At 42.3% G+C, this 17129-nt stretch overlaps 1 protein-coding gene across 1 annotated transcript; it reads left to right on the plus strand.

Annotated features, from left to right (window-relative positions):
- The first annotated feature begins 164 nt into the window (after positions 1 to 164).
- Positions 165 to 16388, plus strand: pole4 (polymerase (DNA-directed), epsilon 4, accessory subunit). The gene is made up of 4 exons (XM_035761608.2): positions 165 to 567; positions 8690 to 8774; positions 9402 to 9443; positions 16090 to 16388. The coding sequence occupies exons 1-4, from the start codon at positions 316 to 318 to the stop codon at positions 16104 to 16106; spliced, it is 396 nt and encodes a 131-aa protein (XP_035617501.2). The 5' UTR covers positions 165 to 315; the 3' UTR covers positions 16107 to 16388.
- Positions 16389 to 17129: the final 741 nt, after the last annotated feature.

Below are 17129 nucleotides of genomic sequence, written 5' to 3' on the forward strand. Positions count from 1 at the left end.
TGAATGTAACAGATATGATAGAGTTCTTAATTAGTGTCATGATCTGTCATGTTTTCTATTCAGCATCGTGGGCGTTCTGTAGTCAATGTTTCACAACGTTTAGGAGCGCTGGGGAGTTGTGAACACTTTGTTTGGCTTCCGTTCGAGGCAATCGTCGCCTCATGAAGTCGACCATTTCTCCAATCACACACAAGGAATAGTTGGCGGGAGTGAAAGGGGAGGGACATTCGAATGTGTGATTCTCGAATTCAAACACGTTTTCTGCGTTAGGAAAGTAGCACATGCTAGCTACGAACTGTATGTGGCTACAAGAGAATGGCGGAAAGTGTTGCAGTCTCTGTCGCCCCCTTGGGACCCACAGAGTCGGACCCAGAGCGATGTGAAGGCGAGGAAGAGGTACGGGGGAACGAGGCTGGAGAGAACAACCAACAAACTGGGCCTGTTGCAGGAGCTCCCCAGAACCGTCTCGCGAAGTTACCGCTATCCCGCATCAAGGCATTGATGAAAGCCGACCCAGACGTGTCCCTCGCCAGTCAAGAGTCTGTGTTTATCATAGCTAAAGCCACAGTAAGTTAAAACTATTACGTGGAGTAGCTACCAGTATGATCGTTTGTTTTCATATTTGGTAGCCTACAGTCAACATGAACTAATGCCATGTAACGTCTACTGGCTAGCCAGCTGATTTATGGACCTTGTTGTTGTTAGTTAATTGAGTACCACAGGATGTCATAATACCCATACAATCTAGAGGTCGAACGGGGAAATGGTTCCTATCGTTTTTCCACCTTTCATTTTTCCCATAGGGGATTTTGGAAACACTTCAAATATGGGCTGTGTTTCGTGTAGGCTTACCCTGGCGCGACGTTTTCATAGCTGTGTAAATCTCTCCTAACAAATATATTTGCATGTATTTACCCTCCCAAAAATGAAATGCTAATTTGCTGCTAATGTGGCTATCATAAGGAACTACAACTGCAATGTTAATTTGGACAAGACTGCCAAATTGAGGTAAAACTAAGATTCTCTGGATTAACTATTATCTTAGCTAGATGTAGGAATAGATATGCAACGTTTCTTTAAATGGACAATTCTGTGAACTGTCTTCTGCACATTTTTTTTTAATTGACACAATACCTGTTAGCAAAGGGATCAGTTAGCGATGACGTGGTGGAGCTTGCATGGATTTGTAGTTTTGCATGATGTCTATTTTGATGCTAATTAGCAGTTTTGAATCTGAGTGTAAATAGAGCCGAATATATTGATATGTCACCTTGTCCGAGAGAGATTTACATAGTTATCAAAATGTCACGCCAGGGTAAGCCTACATCAAATTGTATTGGTCACATACATACATATACAGTGGGGCAAAAAATTATTAGTCAGCCACCAATTGTGCAACTTCTCCTACTTAAAAAGATGAGAGCCCTGTAATTTTCATCATAGGTACACTTCAACTATGACAGACAAAATGAGGAAAAAAAATCCATAAAATCACATTGTAGGATTTTTAATGAATTTATTTGCAAATTATGGTTGAAAATAAGTATTTGGTCACCTACAAACAAGCAAGATTTCTGGCTCTCACAGACCTGTAACTTCTTCTTTAAGATGCTCCTCTGTCCTCCACTCGTTACCTGTATTAATGGCACCTGTTTGAACTTGTTATCAATATAAAAGACACCTGTCCACAACCTCAAACAGTCACACTCCAAACTCTACTATGGCCAAGACCAAAGAGCTGTCAAAGGACACCAGAAACAAAATTGTAGACCTGCAACAGGCTGGGAAGACTGAATCTGCAATAGGTAAGCAGCTTGGTTTGAATAAATCAACTGTGGGAGCAATTATTAGGAAAGGAAAGACATACAAGACCACTGATAATCTCCCTCGATCTGGGGCTCCACGCAAGATCTCACCCCGTGGGGTCAAAATGATCACAAGAACGGTGAGCAAAAATCCCAGAACCACACAGGGACCTAGTGAATGACCTGCAGAGAGTTGGGACCAAAGTAACAAAGCCTAACATCAGCAAGGGCATTAAAGATGAAACGTGACTGGGTCTTTCAGCATAACAATGATCCAAAACACACCGCCCGGGGTAACGAAGGAGTGGCTTCGTAAGAAGCATATCAAGGTCCTGGAGTGGCCTAGCCAGTCTCCAGATCTCAACCCCATAGAAAATCTTTAGAAGGAGTTGAAAGTCCGTGTTGCCCAGCAACAGCCCCAAAACATCACTGCTCTAGAGGAGATCTGCATGGAGGAATGAGCCAAAATACCAGCAACAGTGTGTGAAAACCTTGTGAAGACTTACAGAAAACGTTTGACTTCTGTCATTGCCAACAAAGGGTATATAACAAAGTATTGAGATAAACTGTTGTTATTGACCAAATACTTATTTTCCACCACTTGCAAATAAATTCATTAAAAATCCTACAATGTGATTTTCAGGATTTCTTTCCTTCTCATTTTGTCTGTCATAGTTAAAGTGTACCTATGATGAAAATTACAGGCCTCTCTCATCTTTTTAAGTGGGAGGACTTGCACAATTGGTGGCTGACTAAATACTTTTTTTGCCCCACTGTATTTAGCAGGTGTTATTGCGGGTGTAGCGAAATTATTCTTTTTACATGGCTCCAACAGTGTAGTAGTATCTAACAATTCACAACAATGCACACATTAAAGGAAAATAATGGAAATAAGAAATATTTAAATATTAGGGTGAGCAATGTCGGATTGGCATTGACTAGAAAACAGTATATACATATTAAATTAGTGAAACGGTATGTAAACATTATTCAAGTGACCAGTGATTCCATGTCTATGTACTTATTAGTGCAGCAGCCTCTAAGGTGCAGGGTTGAGTAACTGGGTGGTAGCCGGCTAGTGACAGTGATTAAGTTCAGTGCAGGATACTGGGTGGAGGCCTGCTAGTGATGGCTATTTAAGTCTGATGGCCTTGAGATAGAAGCTGTTTTTCAGTCGCAACTTTGATGCACCTTTACTAACCTCTATTTCTGGATGATAGCAGGGTGAACAGGCAGGTGGTTGATGTCCTTGATCTTTTTGGCCTTACTGTGACATCAGGTGCTGCAGGTGTCCTGGACGGCAGGCAGTGTGCCCCTGGTGATATGTTGGACAGACCGCACCACCATCTGGAGAGCCCAGCGTTTGCAGGCTGTGCTCAATGGTGCGTTTGTGAGGGTCTTAGGGACCAAGCCAAATTTCTTCACTACACTGTCTGTGTGGGTGGACCATTTCAGATTGTCATTGACGTATACGCCGAGGAACTTGAAGCTTTTCACCTTCTTTACTGTGGTCTCGTGGATGGGAGCGTGCTCCCTTTTTCGGTCTCCTGAATCCACCATCAGCTCCTTTGTTTTTATTGAGGGAGAGGTAATTTTTCTGGCACCACTCCACCAGGGCCTTCACCTCTCCCTGTAGGCTGTCACGTCGTTGTTGTTAATCAGGCCTACTACTGTTTTCATCTTCAAACTTAATGATTGAATTGGAGGCGTGCATGGCCACATAGTCATGGGTGAACAGGGAGTACAGGAGGCGGCTGAGCATGCACCCTTGTGGGGCCCCTGTGTTGAGGATCAACGTTGTAGGGGTGTTGTTTCCTACCTTCACCACCTGGGGGCGGCTCGTCAGGAAGTCCAGGACCCAGTTGCACAGGGCGGTGTTCAGACCCAGGGTTCCGAGCTTAATGATGAGCTTTGAAGGTACTATGGTGTTGAAGGCTGAGCTGAAGGCTGAGCTGTAGTCCATGACATTATTCTTACATAGACATTCCTCTTAGTTCAGTGTGATGTCTATTGCGTAGTCTGGATCTATTGGGACGGTATGTAAATTCAAGTGGGTGGAGGTGATATTATACTTAACTAGCCTCTCAAAGCACTTCATGATTACAGAAGTGAGTGCTATGTGGCGATAGTAATTTAGTTCATATATTTTTTATTTAACTAGGCAAGTCAGTTAAGAACAAATTCTTATTTACAATGACGGTCTACCAAAAGGCCTCCTACTGAGGCTGAGATTAAAAATAAAAGATAAATATAGGACAAAACACACATGACAACACTACATAAAGAGAGACCTAAGACGACAACATAGCAAGGCAGCAACACATGACAACACTACATAAAGAGAGACCTAAGACGACAACATAGCAAGGCAGCAACACATGACAACACAGCATGGTAGCAACACAACATGGTAGCAGCACAAAGTACAAACATTATTGGGCACAGACAACAGCACAAAGGGCAAGAAGGTAGAGACAACAATACATCACACAAAGCAGCCACAACTATAAGTAAGAGTGTCCATGATTGAGTCTTTGAATGAAGAGATTGAGATAAACCTGTCCAGTTTGAGTATTTGTTGCAGGTTGTTCCAGTCACTAGCTGCAGCGAACTGAAAAGGGGAGCGACCCAGGGATGTGTGTGCTTTGGGGACCTTTAACAGAATGTGACTGGCAGAACGGGTCAAGTATGTGGAGGATGAGGGCTGCAGTAGATATCTCAGATAGGGGGGAGTGAGGCTTAAGACGGTTTTGTAAACAAGCATCAACCAGTGGGCCTTGTGACGGGTATACAGAGATGACCAGTTTACAGAGGAGTATAGAGTGCAGTGATGTGTCCTATAAGGAGCATTGGTGGCAAATCTGATGGCCGAATGGTAAAGAACATTTAGCCGCTCAAGAACACCCTTATATTTACCTTTGCTTTCTCGGGTACAGGAACAATAGTGGACATCTTGAAGCAAGTGGGGACAGCAGACTGGGATAGGGAGAGATTGAATTTGTCTGTTAGAGGTCGACGGATTAATCGGAATGGCCGTATTTTTGGACACCGATTTTGGCCTATTTTTATTTTTTTAAATGTATTTTTAACACCTTTTTATTTATTCTTTATTTAACTAGGCAAGTCAGTTAAGAACACATTCTTATTTTCAATGACGGCCTAGTAACGGTGGGTTAACTGCCTCGTTCAGGGGCAGAACGACAGATTTGTACCGTGTCAGCTCGGGGGATTCAATCTTGCAACCTTACAGTTAACTAGTCCAATGCTCTAACCACCTGCCTTTCATTGCACTCCACGAGGAGATTGCCTGTTACGCGAATGCAGTAAGCCAAGGTAAGTTGCTAGCTAGCATTAAACTTGTCTTATAAAAAACAATCAATCAATCATAATCACTAGTTAACTAGTGGTCCTTCTGTAGCTCAGTTGGTAGAGCATGGCGCTTGTAACGCCAGGGTAGTAGGTTCGATCCCCGGGACCACCCATACGTAGAATGTATGCACACATGACTGTAAGTCGCTTTGGATAAAAGCGTCTGCTAAATGGCATATTATTATTATTATTATTATATTAATTGGTTGATGATATTACTAGTTTATCTAGCGTGTCCTGCGTTGCATATAATCGATGCGGTGCATATCGTTGCTCCAATGTGTACCTAACCATAAACATCAATGCCTTTTCTTAAAATCAATACACAGAAGTAAATATTTTTAAACCTGCATATTTAGCTAAAAGAAATCCAGGTTAGCAGGCAATATTAACCAGGTGAAATTGTCACTTCTCTTGCGTTCATTGCACTCGGAGGCAGTGTATATGCAACAGTTTGGGCCGCCTAATTTGTCAGAATTTTACGTAATTATGACATAACATTGAAGGTTGTGCAATGTAACAGGAATATTTAGCCTTATGCATGCCACCCGTTAGATAAAATATGGAACGGTTCGATATTTCACTGAAAGATTAAACGTCTTGTTTTTGAGATGATAGTTTCCGGATTCGACCATATTAATGACCTAAGGCTCGAATTTCTGTGTGTTATCATGTTATAACTAAGTCTATGATTTGATAGAGCAGTCTGAATGAGCGGTGGTAGGCAGCAGCAGGCTCATAAGCATTCATTCAAACAGCACTTTCGTGCGTTTGCAAGCAGCTGTTTATGGCTTCAAGCCTATCAACTCCCGAGATTAGGCTGGTGTAACTGATGTGAAATGGCTAGCTAGTTAGCGGGGTGCGCGCTAATGGCGTTTGAAACGTCACTCGCTCTGAGACTTGGAGTGGTTGTTCCCCTTGCTCTGCATGGGTAACGCAGCTTTGAGGGTGGCTGTTGTCGTTGTGTTCTTGGTTAGAGCCCAGGTAGGAGCGAGGAGAGGGACGGAAGCTATACTGTTACACTGGCAATACTAAAGTGCCTATAAGAACATCCAATAGTCAAAGGTTAATGATATACAAATGTTATAGAGAGAAATAGTCCTATAATAACTACAACCTAAAACTTCTTTACCTGGGAATATTGAAGACTCATGTTAAAAGGAACCACCAGCTTTCAAATGTTCTCATGATCTGAGCAAGAAACTTACTTAAATATTAGCTTTCTTACATGGCACATATTGCACTTTTACTTTCTTCTCCAACACTTTGTTTTTGCATTATTTAAACCAAATTGAACATGTTTCATTATTTATTTGAGGATAAATGTATTTTATTATATTGATGTATTAAATTAAGTTAAAATAAGTGTTAATTCAGTATTGTTGTAATTGGCATTATTACAAAAAAATAAATAAATGAATCGGCATCTGCTTTTTTTGGTCATCCAATAATCGGTATCGGAACGCTCTAGCCAGCTGGTCATGAAACACAGTCCTTATTTGAAGTGTTTCTAAAATCCCCTATGGGAAAAATGGTGGCCAGCATGGTTTTATTGGTATTATGAAAAGGGGACAGCTAGTCAGTTGTACAACTGAATGCTTTCAACTGAAATGTGTCTCCTGCATTAACCCAACCCCTCCACTGTGGGGCTCTATAGCCGACAGTAATTGCGGGCTAGTCTTTGGGTGCTTGAAGTCAGTCCTTCTTTGGGATTTGGATGGTGGATCGCATTCAACTTTTAGGTGCATACACCGCCACCTGTTGTACTGGAATGTGAGGCCAGTCACGACCTACCTACATTAAATTCTCTTCATTTGTCCTGTTCCTCTAAGAATGTGAAATATAGCCCTAGACAACACCACCGTTACTCATTAAATATACACTATCCAATTCCACTACTTTGACCCCATCTGCTCCTACACCATGCTAAGGTCCTGGGAGGATGGAACACCACCTCTCAACAAACCTTGTAACTAGTTTGATGTCAAATCTCTTATACCCAAATACATGTCTCCAGCTGCCACCACAACATCTATTTTCTGTGATTTACATTCAATAACTGCGGTACAGTTGATAACTATTGCTATGAACGCTAAGAAGCCAACCTTACTAATGCATAAATTACTTGTTGGCCTATCACTATGTGCTGGCACAAATCAACTACTCCCTGGAATCCTCCCAGGATTCCTCACCCTTTTCCCATCCTTGTCTACTTCAAATCAAATTTTATTTGTCACGTGCTGAATATAACAGATATTCACCTTAGTGTGAAATGCATGTTTGGGCCTTCCTCTGACACTGCCTAGTATATACAGTGGGGCAAAAAAAGTATTTAGTCAGCCACCAATTGTGCAAGTTCTCCCACTTAAAAAGATGAGAGAGGCCTGTAATTTTCATCATAGGTACACTTCAACTATGACAGACAAAATGAGGGGGAAACATCCAGAAAATCACATTGTAGGATTTTTAATGAATTTATTTGCAAATTATGGTGGAAACTAATTTATATGCATCTCTGTGTGTGGAGTAAAGGTGGTCTAGAATATTTTTTCCCTTCTCCCCTCTGGTTGCACATGTGACATGCTGATGGAGCATTTTCTTGTTTGCTTATGGCCTTATACAGCTTGTTGAGTACAGTCTTAGTGCCAGCATCGGTTTGAGGTGGTAAATAGACAGCTATGCTATTAATATAGATGAAAACTCTCAGTAGTTTTCATCTCTCGGTAGAAGTGTGGTCTACAGCTTATCATGAGATACTCTATCTCTGGTGAGCAATACCTTGAGACTTCCTTAATACTAGACGTTGTTCACACCCCCCAATTCTCCCAAGGCACCCCGATCTCCACCCCCTGTATTTCTGTAACTGCATTATTTCCTCCAACTTGGCCCAATTCACATTTCCAATTGCCCATCTTGACATACCAAGCTAGAACAGGCCCTACGCCTCAACCAATAGCCAAGCAATTATTCAGCAACTTCCAGAGAGGGTCAGGCTCCTTGAGCTTTGCGGTTGCTACTGGTTTGGGTGTCCTCGGCAGGACGCTGTCTCTGTAAACAAGTGATCACACATTGTTCTGGGTTCCACTGCACAAGATGGGGTTCGTGGAGTTTTATGAACATCAAGGCAGACGCACAGTGACTTGACTTTTTTTCAGAGTTCTAATTGGCCAAAGTGGTCAAGCCTCCTACAGGTCTCCGCAGTGCACACACACACAGCCTATAGTTAATCATTCTAGCCACTGCCAGAGATAAGACAGGGAAGAAACCACCATTTACCTCTAGGCTGCTATACATATTTATTTGGTTTGTCATCCTATCATTTTTCATGGAATTTTAGTGGTAATTAAATATAATTTGATTTAGAAATCATTAGAATGAATTTTCCAGGAGTAGTTTTACCAGCTCCATGTATTCTAAAATTGAAAAGTGAGGGAGCGCCGCTCCTTTGCGCTCCGGCAGCACTACATCCTTGGATGTTACTCACTGTATACTAAACTTCAGTTCATGTCTTCCAGGAACTCTTTGTTGAGATGATTGCCAAAGATGCCCTGGTGTATGCCCAGCAAGGAAAGAGGAAAACTTTGCAGAGGAAAGATTTAGGTTAGTAATGTCAAGTGGACATGTTGTAGACCAAACATTGATCCTATATACCATATGCTTAGTGTAATGGTCACCAACCCCTGTTTCTGGAGAGCCACAGAGTTTGCAGACCCTGTTCCATCCCAGTACTAAACACGTATTAGGCCTATACCTGCTTCAACTGATCGAGGTCTTAGTGTTGAGGTAGAACAAAAGCCTGCACACCAACTCCCACCAACAATAAACACTTGTATTGTAGGACACACACCTCATCTCATTGAGGGCTTGATGATTCATTGACAAGAGAAATCAGGTGTTTATCTGGGGCTACAGCAAAAGTGTGTACAGAAAAACTGTATTTGAGTTGGTGTGCAGGCTTTTGTTCTTCCTCACCACTAAGACCGTGGTAAGTTAAATCAGGTATAGGCCTAACTCTACAGGACCAGGAATGGTGGCCACTTAGGCTAGACCAGAGGTAGGCAACCCTAGTTTTTGATTTAACCGACCTAGAAGACCAGGTGTGTTGAATTTAGGCAGTCGCCAAACTGATCAAAGTAACAGCGGCACTCCAGGAACAGGGTTGCCTACCCCTGGGCTAGCCTTTGACTAGTTGTTCCTAACTATTGTTTTTGTTTTTTCCACTAACAGACAATGCAATCGAGGCCATAGATGAGTTTGCTTTTCTGGAAGGTAAGTTCTCTTCCATTCTCTTCCAAGGATGCTTCTTTACTAAACCTCTACCATGTTTTTTCCTCATAAAATTGATAATAGATTTTTTGTAATTGGATGATCCTGCTGTGATGCATTTGCCTGATTCATTGGCTGTACTGAATCAGTAATAAATTAAAAATAAGTGTATGGGTCACGTACACATATTTGCAGGTGTTGTAGCAGGTGCAGCAAAATACTTATGCTACTAGCTCCAAAGGTGCAGTAGAATATCTTGCAAATACAATACAAATAACAATATATTTGGAATACCTTAATATTGAGTTGCACCCCCTTTTGCCCTCAGAACAAACTCAATTCGTCAGGGCATGGACTCTACAAGGTGTCGAAAGCATTCCACAGGGATGCTGGCCCATGTTGACGCCAATGCTTCCCACAGTTGTCAAGTTGGCTGGATGTCATTGGGTTGTGAAGCATTCTTGATACACACGGGAAGCTGTTGAGTGTGAAAAACCCAGCAGCGTTGCAGTTCTTGAAGCACTCAAACCAGTGTGCCTGGCACCTAATACCGTACCCTGTTCAAAGGCACCTAAATCTTTTGTCTTGTCCAGTCACCCTCCGAATGGCACACATACACAATCCATGTATCAAGGCTAAATCATCATCTTCATCTACAATAAGGGATCATAGGTTTCACCTAGTCAGTCTTTGTCATTGAAAGAGCATGTGTTCCCAATGTTTTGTACACGGTGTGATAGACACACACACAGACAGTATCTATCACACTGTGTACAAAACATTAGGAATGCCTTCCTGATATTGTGTTACATTATGGGGTATTGTGTGTAGATGGTTGAGAAAAGAAAAATGAAATGAAATAGTTCTTGCATAGTTTGGAGCGGTGCTTTGGGTCATTGTCCTGCTGCAAAATCTGGATCCCTACAAATCAGCTGGGCTAGACAATCTGGACCCTCTCTTTCTAAAATGATCTGCAGAAATGGTTGCAACCCCTGTTCAACCTATTTCGTATTATCCGAGATCCCCAAAAATTGGAAAGCTGCCGTGGTCATCCCCCTCTTTAAAGGGGGAGACACTCTAGACCCACACTGTTATAGACTTATATCCATCCTCCCTGCCTTTCTAAAATCTTCGAAAGCCAAGTTAACAAACAGATCACCAACCATTTCGAATCCCACCGTACCTTCTCCACTATGCAATCTGGTTTCCGATCTGGTCAAGGTCCTAAACGATATCATAACCGCCATCGATAAAAGGCAGTACTGTGCAGACGCTTTCATTGACCTGGCCAAGGCTTTTGACTCTGTCAATCACTGCATTCTTATCGGCAGACTCAACAGCCTTGGTTTCTCAAATGACTGCCTCGCCTGGTTCACCAACTACTTCTCAGAGTTCAGTGTGTCAAATCAGAGGGCCTGTTGTCCAGACCTCTGGCAGTCTCTATGGGGGTGCTACAGGGTTCAATTCTCAGGCTGACTCTTTTCTCTGTATATATCAATGATGTTGCTCTTGCTGCTGGTGATTCTGATCCACCTCTACGCAGACAACACCATTCTGTATACATCTGGCACTTTGGACACTGTTAACAAACCTCCAAACGAGCTTCAATGCCATACAACACTCCTGTGGCCTCCAACTGCTTTTAAATGCTAGTAAAACTAAATGCATGCTCTTCAACCGATTGCTGTGTATTTCACTGGTCATCCCCAAAGCCAATACCCCCTTTGGCCGCCTTTCCTTTCCGTTCTCTGCTGCCAATGACTGGAACGAATTGCAAAAATCACTGAAGCTGGAGACATATCTCCCTCACTAACTTTAAGCATCAGCTGTCAGAGCAGCTTACAGGTGTGCTATTTACAGTAAATCTGTAAATAGCACACCCAACTACCTCATATATATATATACCCCATATTGTTATTTATCTTTTTGCTCTTTTGCACTCCAGTATCTCTACTTGCACATTACCATCTGCACATCTAACACTCCGGTGTTAATGCTAAATTGTAGTTATTTCGCCTCAATGGCCTATTTATTGCCTTACCTCCCTAATCTTCTAAATTTGTTCACACTGTACATAGATTTCTATATTGTGTTATTGACTGTGTGTTTAACTCTGTGTTGTTGTCGCTTCGCTTTATCTTGGCCAGGTCGCAGTTGTAAATGAGAACTTGTTCTCAACTGGCCCACCGGGTTAAATAAAGGTGAAAGAAAAATAATAATAATAAAGTAGGAGGAAATTGGCTCCAATTAAGCGCCGTCCACAGTGTGTGGCATGGCGTTGCAAAATGTAGTTATAGCCTTCCTTCTTCAGGATCCCATTTACCCTGTACAAATTTCCCACTTTACCACCACCAAAGCACCCCCAGACCATCACATTGCCTCCACCATGCTTGACAGATGGTGTCAAGCACTCCTCCAGCATCTTTTCATTTTTTCTGCATCTCACGAATGTCTGTTCTTTTGCCCATCTTAATCTTTTCTGTTTATTGGCCAGTCTGAGATATGGCTTTTTCTTTGCAACTCTGCCTAGAAGGCCAACATCCCGGAGTCGCATCTTCACTGGTGTTGTGTGGGTACTATTTAATGAAGCTGCCAGTTGAGGACTTGTGAGGCATCTGTTTCTCAAACTAGATACACTAATGTACTTGTCCTCTTGCTCAGTTGTTCACCGGGGCCTCCCACTTCTCTTTTTTTTATTCTGGTTACAGCCAGTTTGTGCTGTTCAGTTTCTTGGTCATTTCTCGCATGGAATAGCCTTCATTTCTCAGAACAAGAATAGACTGACAAGTTTCAGAAGGAAGTTCTTTGTTTCTGGCCATTTTGAGCCTGTAATCGAACCCACAAATGCTGATGCTCCAGATACTCAACTAGTCTAAAGAAGGACAGTTTTATTGCGCCTTTAATCAGGACAACAGTTTTCAGCTGTGCTAACATAATTGCAAAAGGGTTTTCTGATGATCAATTAGCATTTTAAAACGATAAACTTGGATTAGCTAACACTTATTGCTTTTAGCCGCACCCTTATTCTACTCCTCCTATGTTCCTCTGGCGATGTAGAGGTGAATCTAGGCCCTGCAGTGCCTAGCTCCACTCCTATTCCCCAGGTGCTCTCTTTTGACGACTTCTGTAACCGTAATAGCCTTGGTTTCATGCATGTGAACATTAGAAGCCTCCTCCCTAAGTTTGTTCTATTCACTGCTTTAGCACACTTTGCCAACCCGGATGTTCTAGCTGTGTCTGAATCCTTGCTTAGGAAGACCACCAAAAATTCAGAAATTTTAATTCCAAACTACAACATTTTCAGACAAGATAGAACTGGGGGCGGTGTTGCAATCTATTGCAAAGATAGCCTGCAGAGTTCTGTCCTACTATCCAGGTCTGTACCTAAACCATTTGAACTTCTACTTTTAAAAATCCACCTCTCTAAAAACAAGTCTCTCACTGTTGCCGCCTGCTATAGACCACCCTCTGCCCCCAGCTGTGCTCTGGACACCATATGTGAACTGATTGCCCCCCATCTATCTTCAGAGCTCGTGCTGCTAGGCGACCTAAACTGGAACATGCTTAACACCCCAGCCATCCTACAATCTAAACTTGAAGCCCTCAATCTCACACAAATTATCAATGAACCTACCAGGTACCTCCCCAAAGCCTTAAACACGGGCACCCTCATAGATATCATCCTAACCAACTTGCCCTCTAAATACCTCTCTGCTGTCTTCAACCAAGATCTCAGCGATCACTGCCTCATTGCCTGCATCCGTAATGGGTCAGCGGTCAAACGACCTCCACTCATCACTGTAAAATGCTCCCTGAAACACTTCAGCGAGCAGGCCTTTCTAATCGACCTGGCCGGGGTATCCTGGAAGGATATTGATCTCATCCCGTCAGTAGAGGATGCCTGGATATTTTTTTTAAATGCCTTCCTAACCATCTTAAATAAACATGCCCCATTCAAGAAATTTAGAACCAGGAACAGATATAGCCCTTGGTTCTCCCCAGACCTGACTGCCCTTAACCAACACAAAAACATCCTATGGTGTTCTGCATTAGCATCGAACAGCCCCCGTGATATGCTGCTGTTCAGGGAAGTTAGAAACCATTATACACAGGCAGTTAGAAAAGCCAAGGCTAGCTTTTTCAAGCAGAAATTTGCTTCCTGCAACACTAACTCAAAAAAGTTCTGGGACACTGTAAAGTCCATGGAGAATAAGAACACCTCCTCCCAGCTGCCCACTGCACTGAAGATGGGAAACACTGTCACCACTGATAAATCCACCATAATTGAGAATTTCAATAAGCATTTTTCTACAGCTGGCCATGCTTTCCACCTGGCTACTCCTACCCCGGTCAACAGCACTGCAGCCCCAACAGCAACTCGCCCAAGCCTTCCCCATTTCTCCTTCTCCCAAATCCATTCAGCTGATGTTCTGAAAGAGCTGCAAAATCTGGACCCCTACAAATCAGCCAGGCTAGACAATCCGGACCCTTTCTTTCTAAAATGATCTGCCGAAATTGTTGCCACCCCTATTACTAGCCTGTTCAACCTCTCTTTCGTGTCGTCTGAGATTCCCAAAGATTGGAAAGCAGCTGCGGTCATCCCCCTCTTCAAAGGGGGGGACACTCTTGACCCAAACTGCTACAGACCTATATCTATCCTACCATGCCTTTCTAAGGTCTTCGAAAGCCAAGTCAACAAACAGATTACCGACCATTTCGAATCTCACCATACCTTCTCTGCTATGCAATCTGGTTTCAGAACTGGTCATGGGTGCACCTCAGCCACGCTCAAGGTCCTAAACGATATCATAACCGCCATCGATAAGAAACATTACTGTGCAGCCATATTCATTGATCTGGCCAAGGCTTTCGACTCTGTCAATCACCACATCCTCATCGGCAGACTCGACAGTCTTGGTTTCTCAAATGATTGCCTCGCCTGGTTCACCAACTACTTCTCTGATAGAGTTCAGTGTGTCAAATCGGAGGGTCTGCTGTCCGGACCTCTGGCAGTCTCTATGGGGGTGCCACAGGGTTCAATTCTTGGACCGACTCTCTTCTCTGTATACATCAATGAGGTCGCTCTTGCTGCTGGTGAGTCTCTGATCCACCTCTACGCAGACGACACCATTCTGTATACTTCCGGCCCTTCTTTGGACACTGTGTTGTTAACTCTCCAGGCAAGCTTCAATGCCATACAACTCTCCTTCCGTGGCCTCCAATTGCTCTTAAATACAAGTAAAACAAAATGCATGTTCTTCAACCGATCGCTACCTGCACCTACCCGCCTGTCCAACATCACTACTCTGGACGGCTCTGACTTAGAATACGTGGACAACTACAAATACTTAGGTGTCTGGTTAGACTGTAAACTCTCCTTCCAGACCCATATCAAACATCTCCAATCCAAAGTTAAATCTAGAATTGGCTTCCTATTTCGCAAAAAAGCATCCTTCACTCATGCTGCCAAACATACCCTTGTAAAATTGACCATCCTACCAATCCTCGACTTTGGCGATGTCATTTACAAAATAGCCTCCAATACCCTACTCAACAAATTGGATGCAGTCTATCACAGTGCAATCTGTTTTGTCACCAAAGCCCCATATACTACCCACCATTGCGACCTGTACGCTCTCGTTGGCTGGCCCTCGCTTCATACTCGACTCCAAACCCACTGGCTCCATGTCATCTACAAGACCCTGCTAGGTAAAGTCCCCCCTTATCTCAGCTCGCTGGTCACCATAGCATCTCCCACCTGTAGCACACGCTCCAGCAGGTATATCTCTCTAGTCACCCCCAAAACCAATTCTTTCTTTGGCCGCCTCTCCTTCCAGTTCTCTGCTGCCAATGACTGGAAAGAACTACAAAAATCTCTGAAACTGGAAACACTTATCTCCCTCACTAGCTTTAAGCACCAACTGTCAGAGCAGCTCACAGATTACTGCACCTGTACATAGCCCACCTATAATTTAGCCCAAACAACTACCTCTTTCCCTACTGTATTTGATTTATTTATTTATTTATTTTGCTCCTTTGCACCCCATTATTTTTATTTCTACTTTGCACATTCTTACATTGCAAATCTACCATTCCAGTGTTTTACTTGCTATATTGTATTTACTTTGCCACCATGGCCTTTTTTGCCTTTACCTCCCTTCTCACCTCATTTGCTCACATTGTATATAGACTTGTTTATACTGTATTATTGACTGTATGTTTGTTTTACTCCATGTGTAACTCTGTGTCGTTGTATCTGTCGAACTGCTTTGCTTTATCTTGGCCAGGTCGCAATTGTAAATGAGAACTTGTTCTCAACTTGCCTACCTGGTTAATTAAAGGTGAAATAAAAAAAATTATAAATAAAATAACTCAACGTGCCATTTGAACACAGTAGTGATGGTTGCTGATAATGGAACTCCGTACGCCTATGTAGATATTCTATTAAAAATCAGCCGTTTCCAGCTACAATAGTCATTTACAACATGAACAATGTCTACACTGTATTTCTGATCAATTTGATGTTATTTTAATGGTAAAAACAAGGACATTTCTAAGTGACCCCAACTTTTGAACGGTAGTATATATTAATAATAGATTTGTATAGTATGGTTGACAATTATTTTGTTTTTCTGTGTTCTCTTTAAAGGTACTCTAGATGCCTAGACACTCTCAGAAGAAAGAAGGCAGTTCAAAGATCAGAGGCATTTGGAAACCAGACTGACCTGTCTTGCTTTTGAAGTGACATCACTGAGTTGGTAATTACATATTTGAGAAGGTTTTGGTACTGGTTGCAAGGAGTTCCCTTCCTGAACATGTACAGTATATACTGACATCATTGATGATCCTCCTTCAATTAGTCTTGTATGCAAGGAATCTGACTGTTTTTGTTGTAAGTAATGTGAGGTGTGTTGAAATAAATCATACAAATGTTTGTAAATCAAAAAATTGTCGTTTTAATCAAGAAAGCTTTATTGGGAAGTGTAATTTCTTTTCACAAGAAATGAATCCATCTTCATTTAGTGTTCTGTAGTGTCCAGCTGTTTAGGCAACAACTACACTGTGCCAGTTTCCAATGTGAGGAAAATATAGACTTAACATTTTAATAAAATGGAAAGTACGATACATCAAATTCTATCCAGCCAAAATCATTTAAAACCTCTAGCAGACACAATGCTTTACAGGGGGTCTAGCAAATGACCAGGTCTATATTTTGCGGACTAAGGGGTAAGACGTTGGGCATTTCCTTTCCTAATATCTATTACTCTGTCTGCAGGTTCCAAGCTTAGAGACTATATTTACGTATCATACCATTATATCCTGTTTGTTTTGCTGTTTCTATAAACTATCGGGCCAGAGAGAGGGACTTGAGCTGCAGGACAGGTCCATAATCAAAAAAGCATAATATGAGCTTTTCTGAAGATTACGATGGCTCACGCCAGGACAGACGCACATGCTGGGGAAAGTGGCTGTGCTGGTGGTCTGGAGCTATGGCAAATTAAATGTATCTGGAGGAAATCAAGGCTGGACAAAAAAATACACAACATCTTAGGTGCTCCTTGTGCATTCCTGAATATGTTCTGCTTTAGTGTATCAACAGAATAGTGGGTTGAGTGCAGTTTAGCCCACCTGCCATGAATGATATTGCTGCAGAACAATATATTTCATTCCCAAATTATTTCTAATGAA

The sequence above is a fragment of the Oncorhynchus keta genome, chromosome 22 (genome assembly GCF_023373465.1).
Source record: "Oncorhynchus keta strain PuntledgeMale-10-30-2019 chromosome 22, Oket_V2, whole genome shotgun sequence".
Taxonomy (NCBI): domain Eukaryota; kingdom Metazoa; phylum Chordata; class Actinopteri; order Salmoniformes; family Salmonidae; genus Oncorhynchus; species Oncorhynchus keta.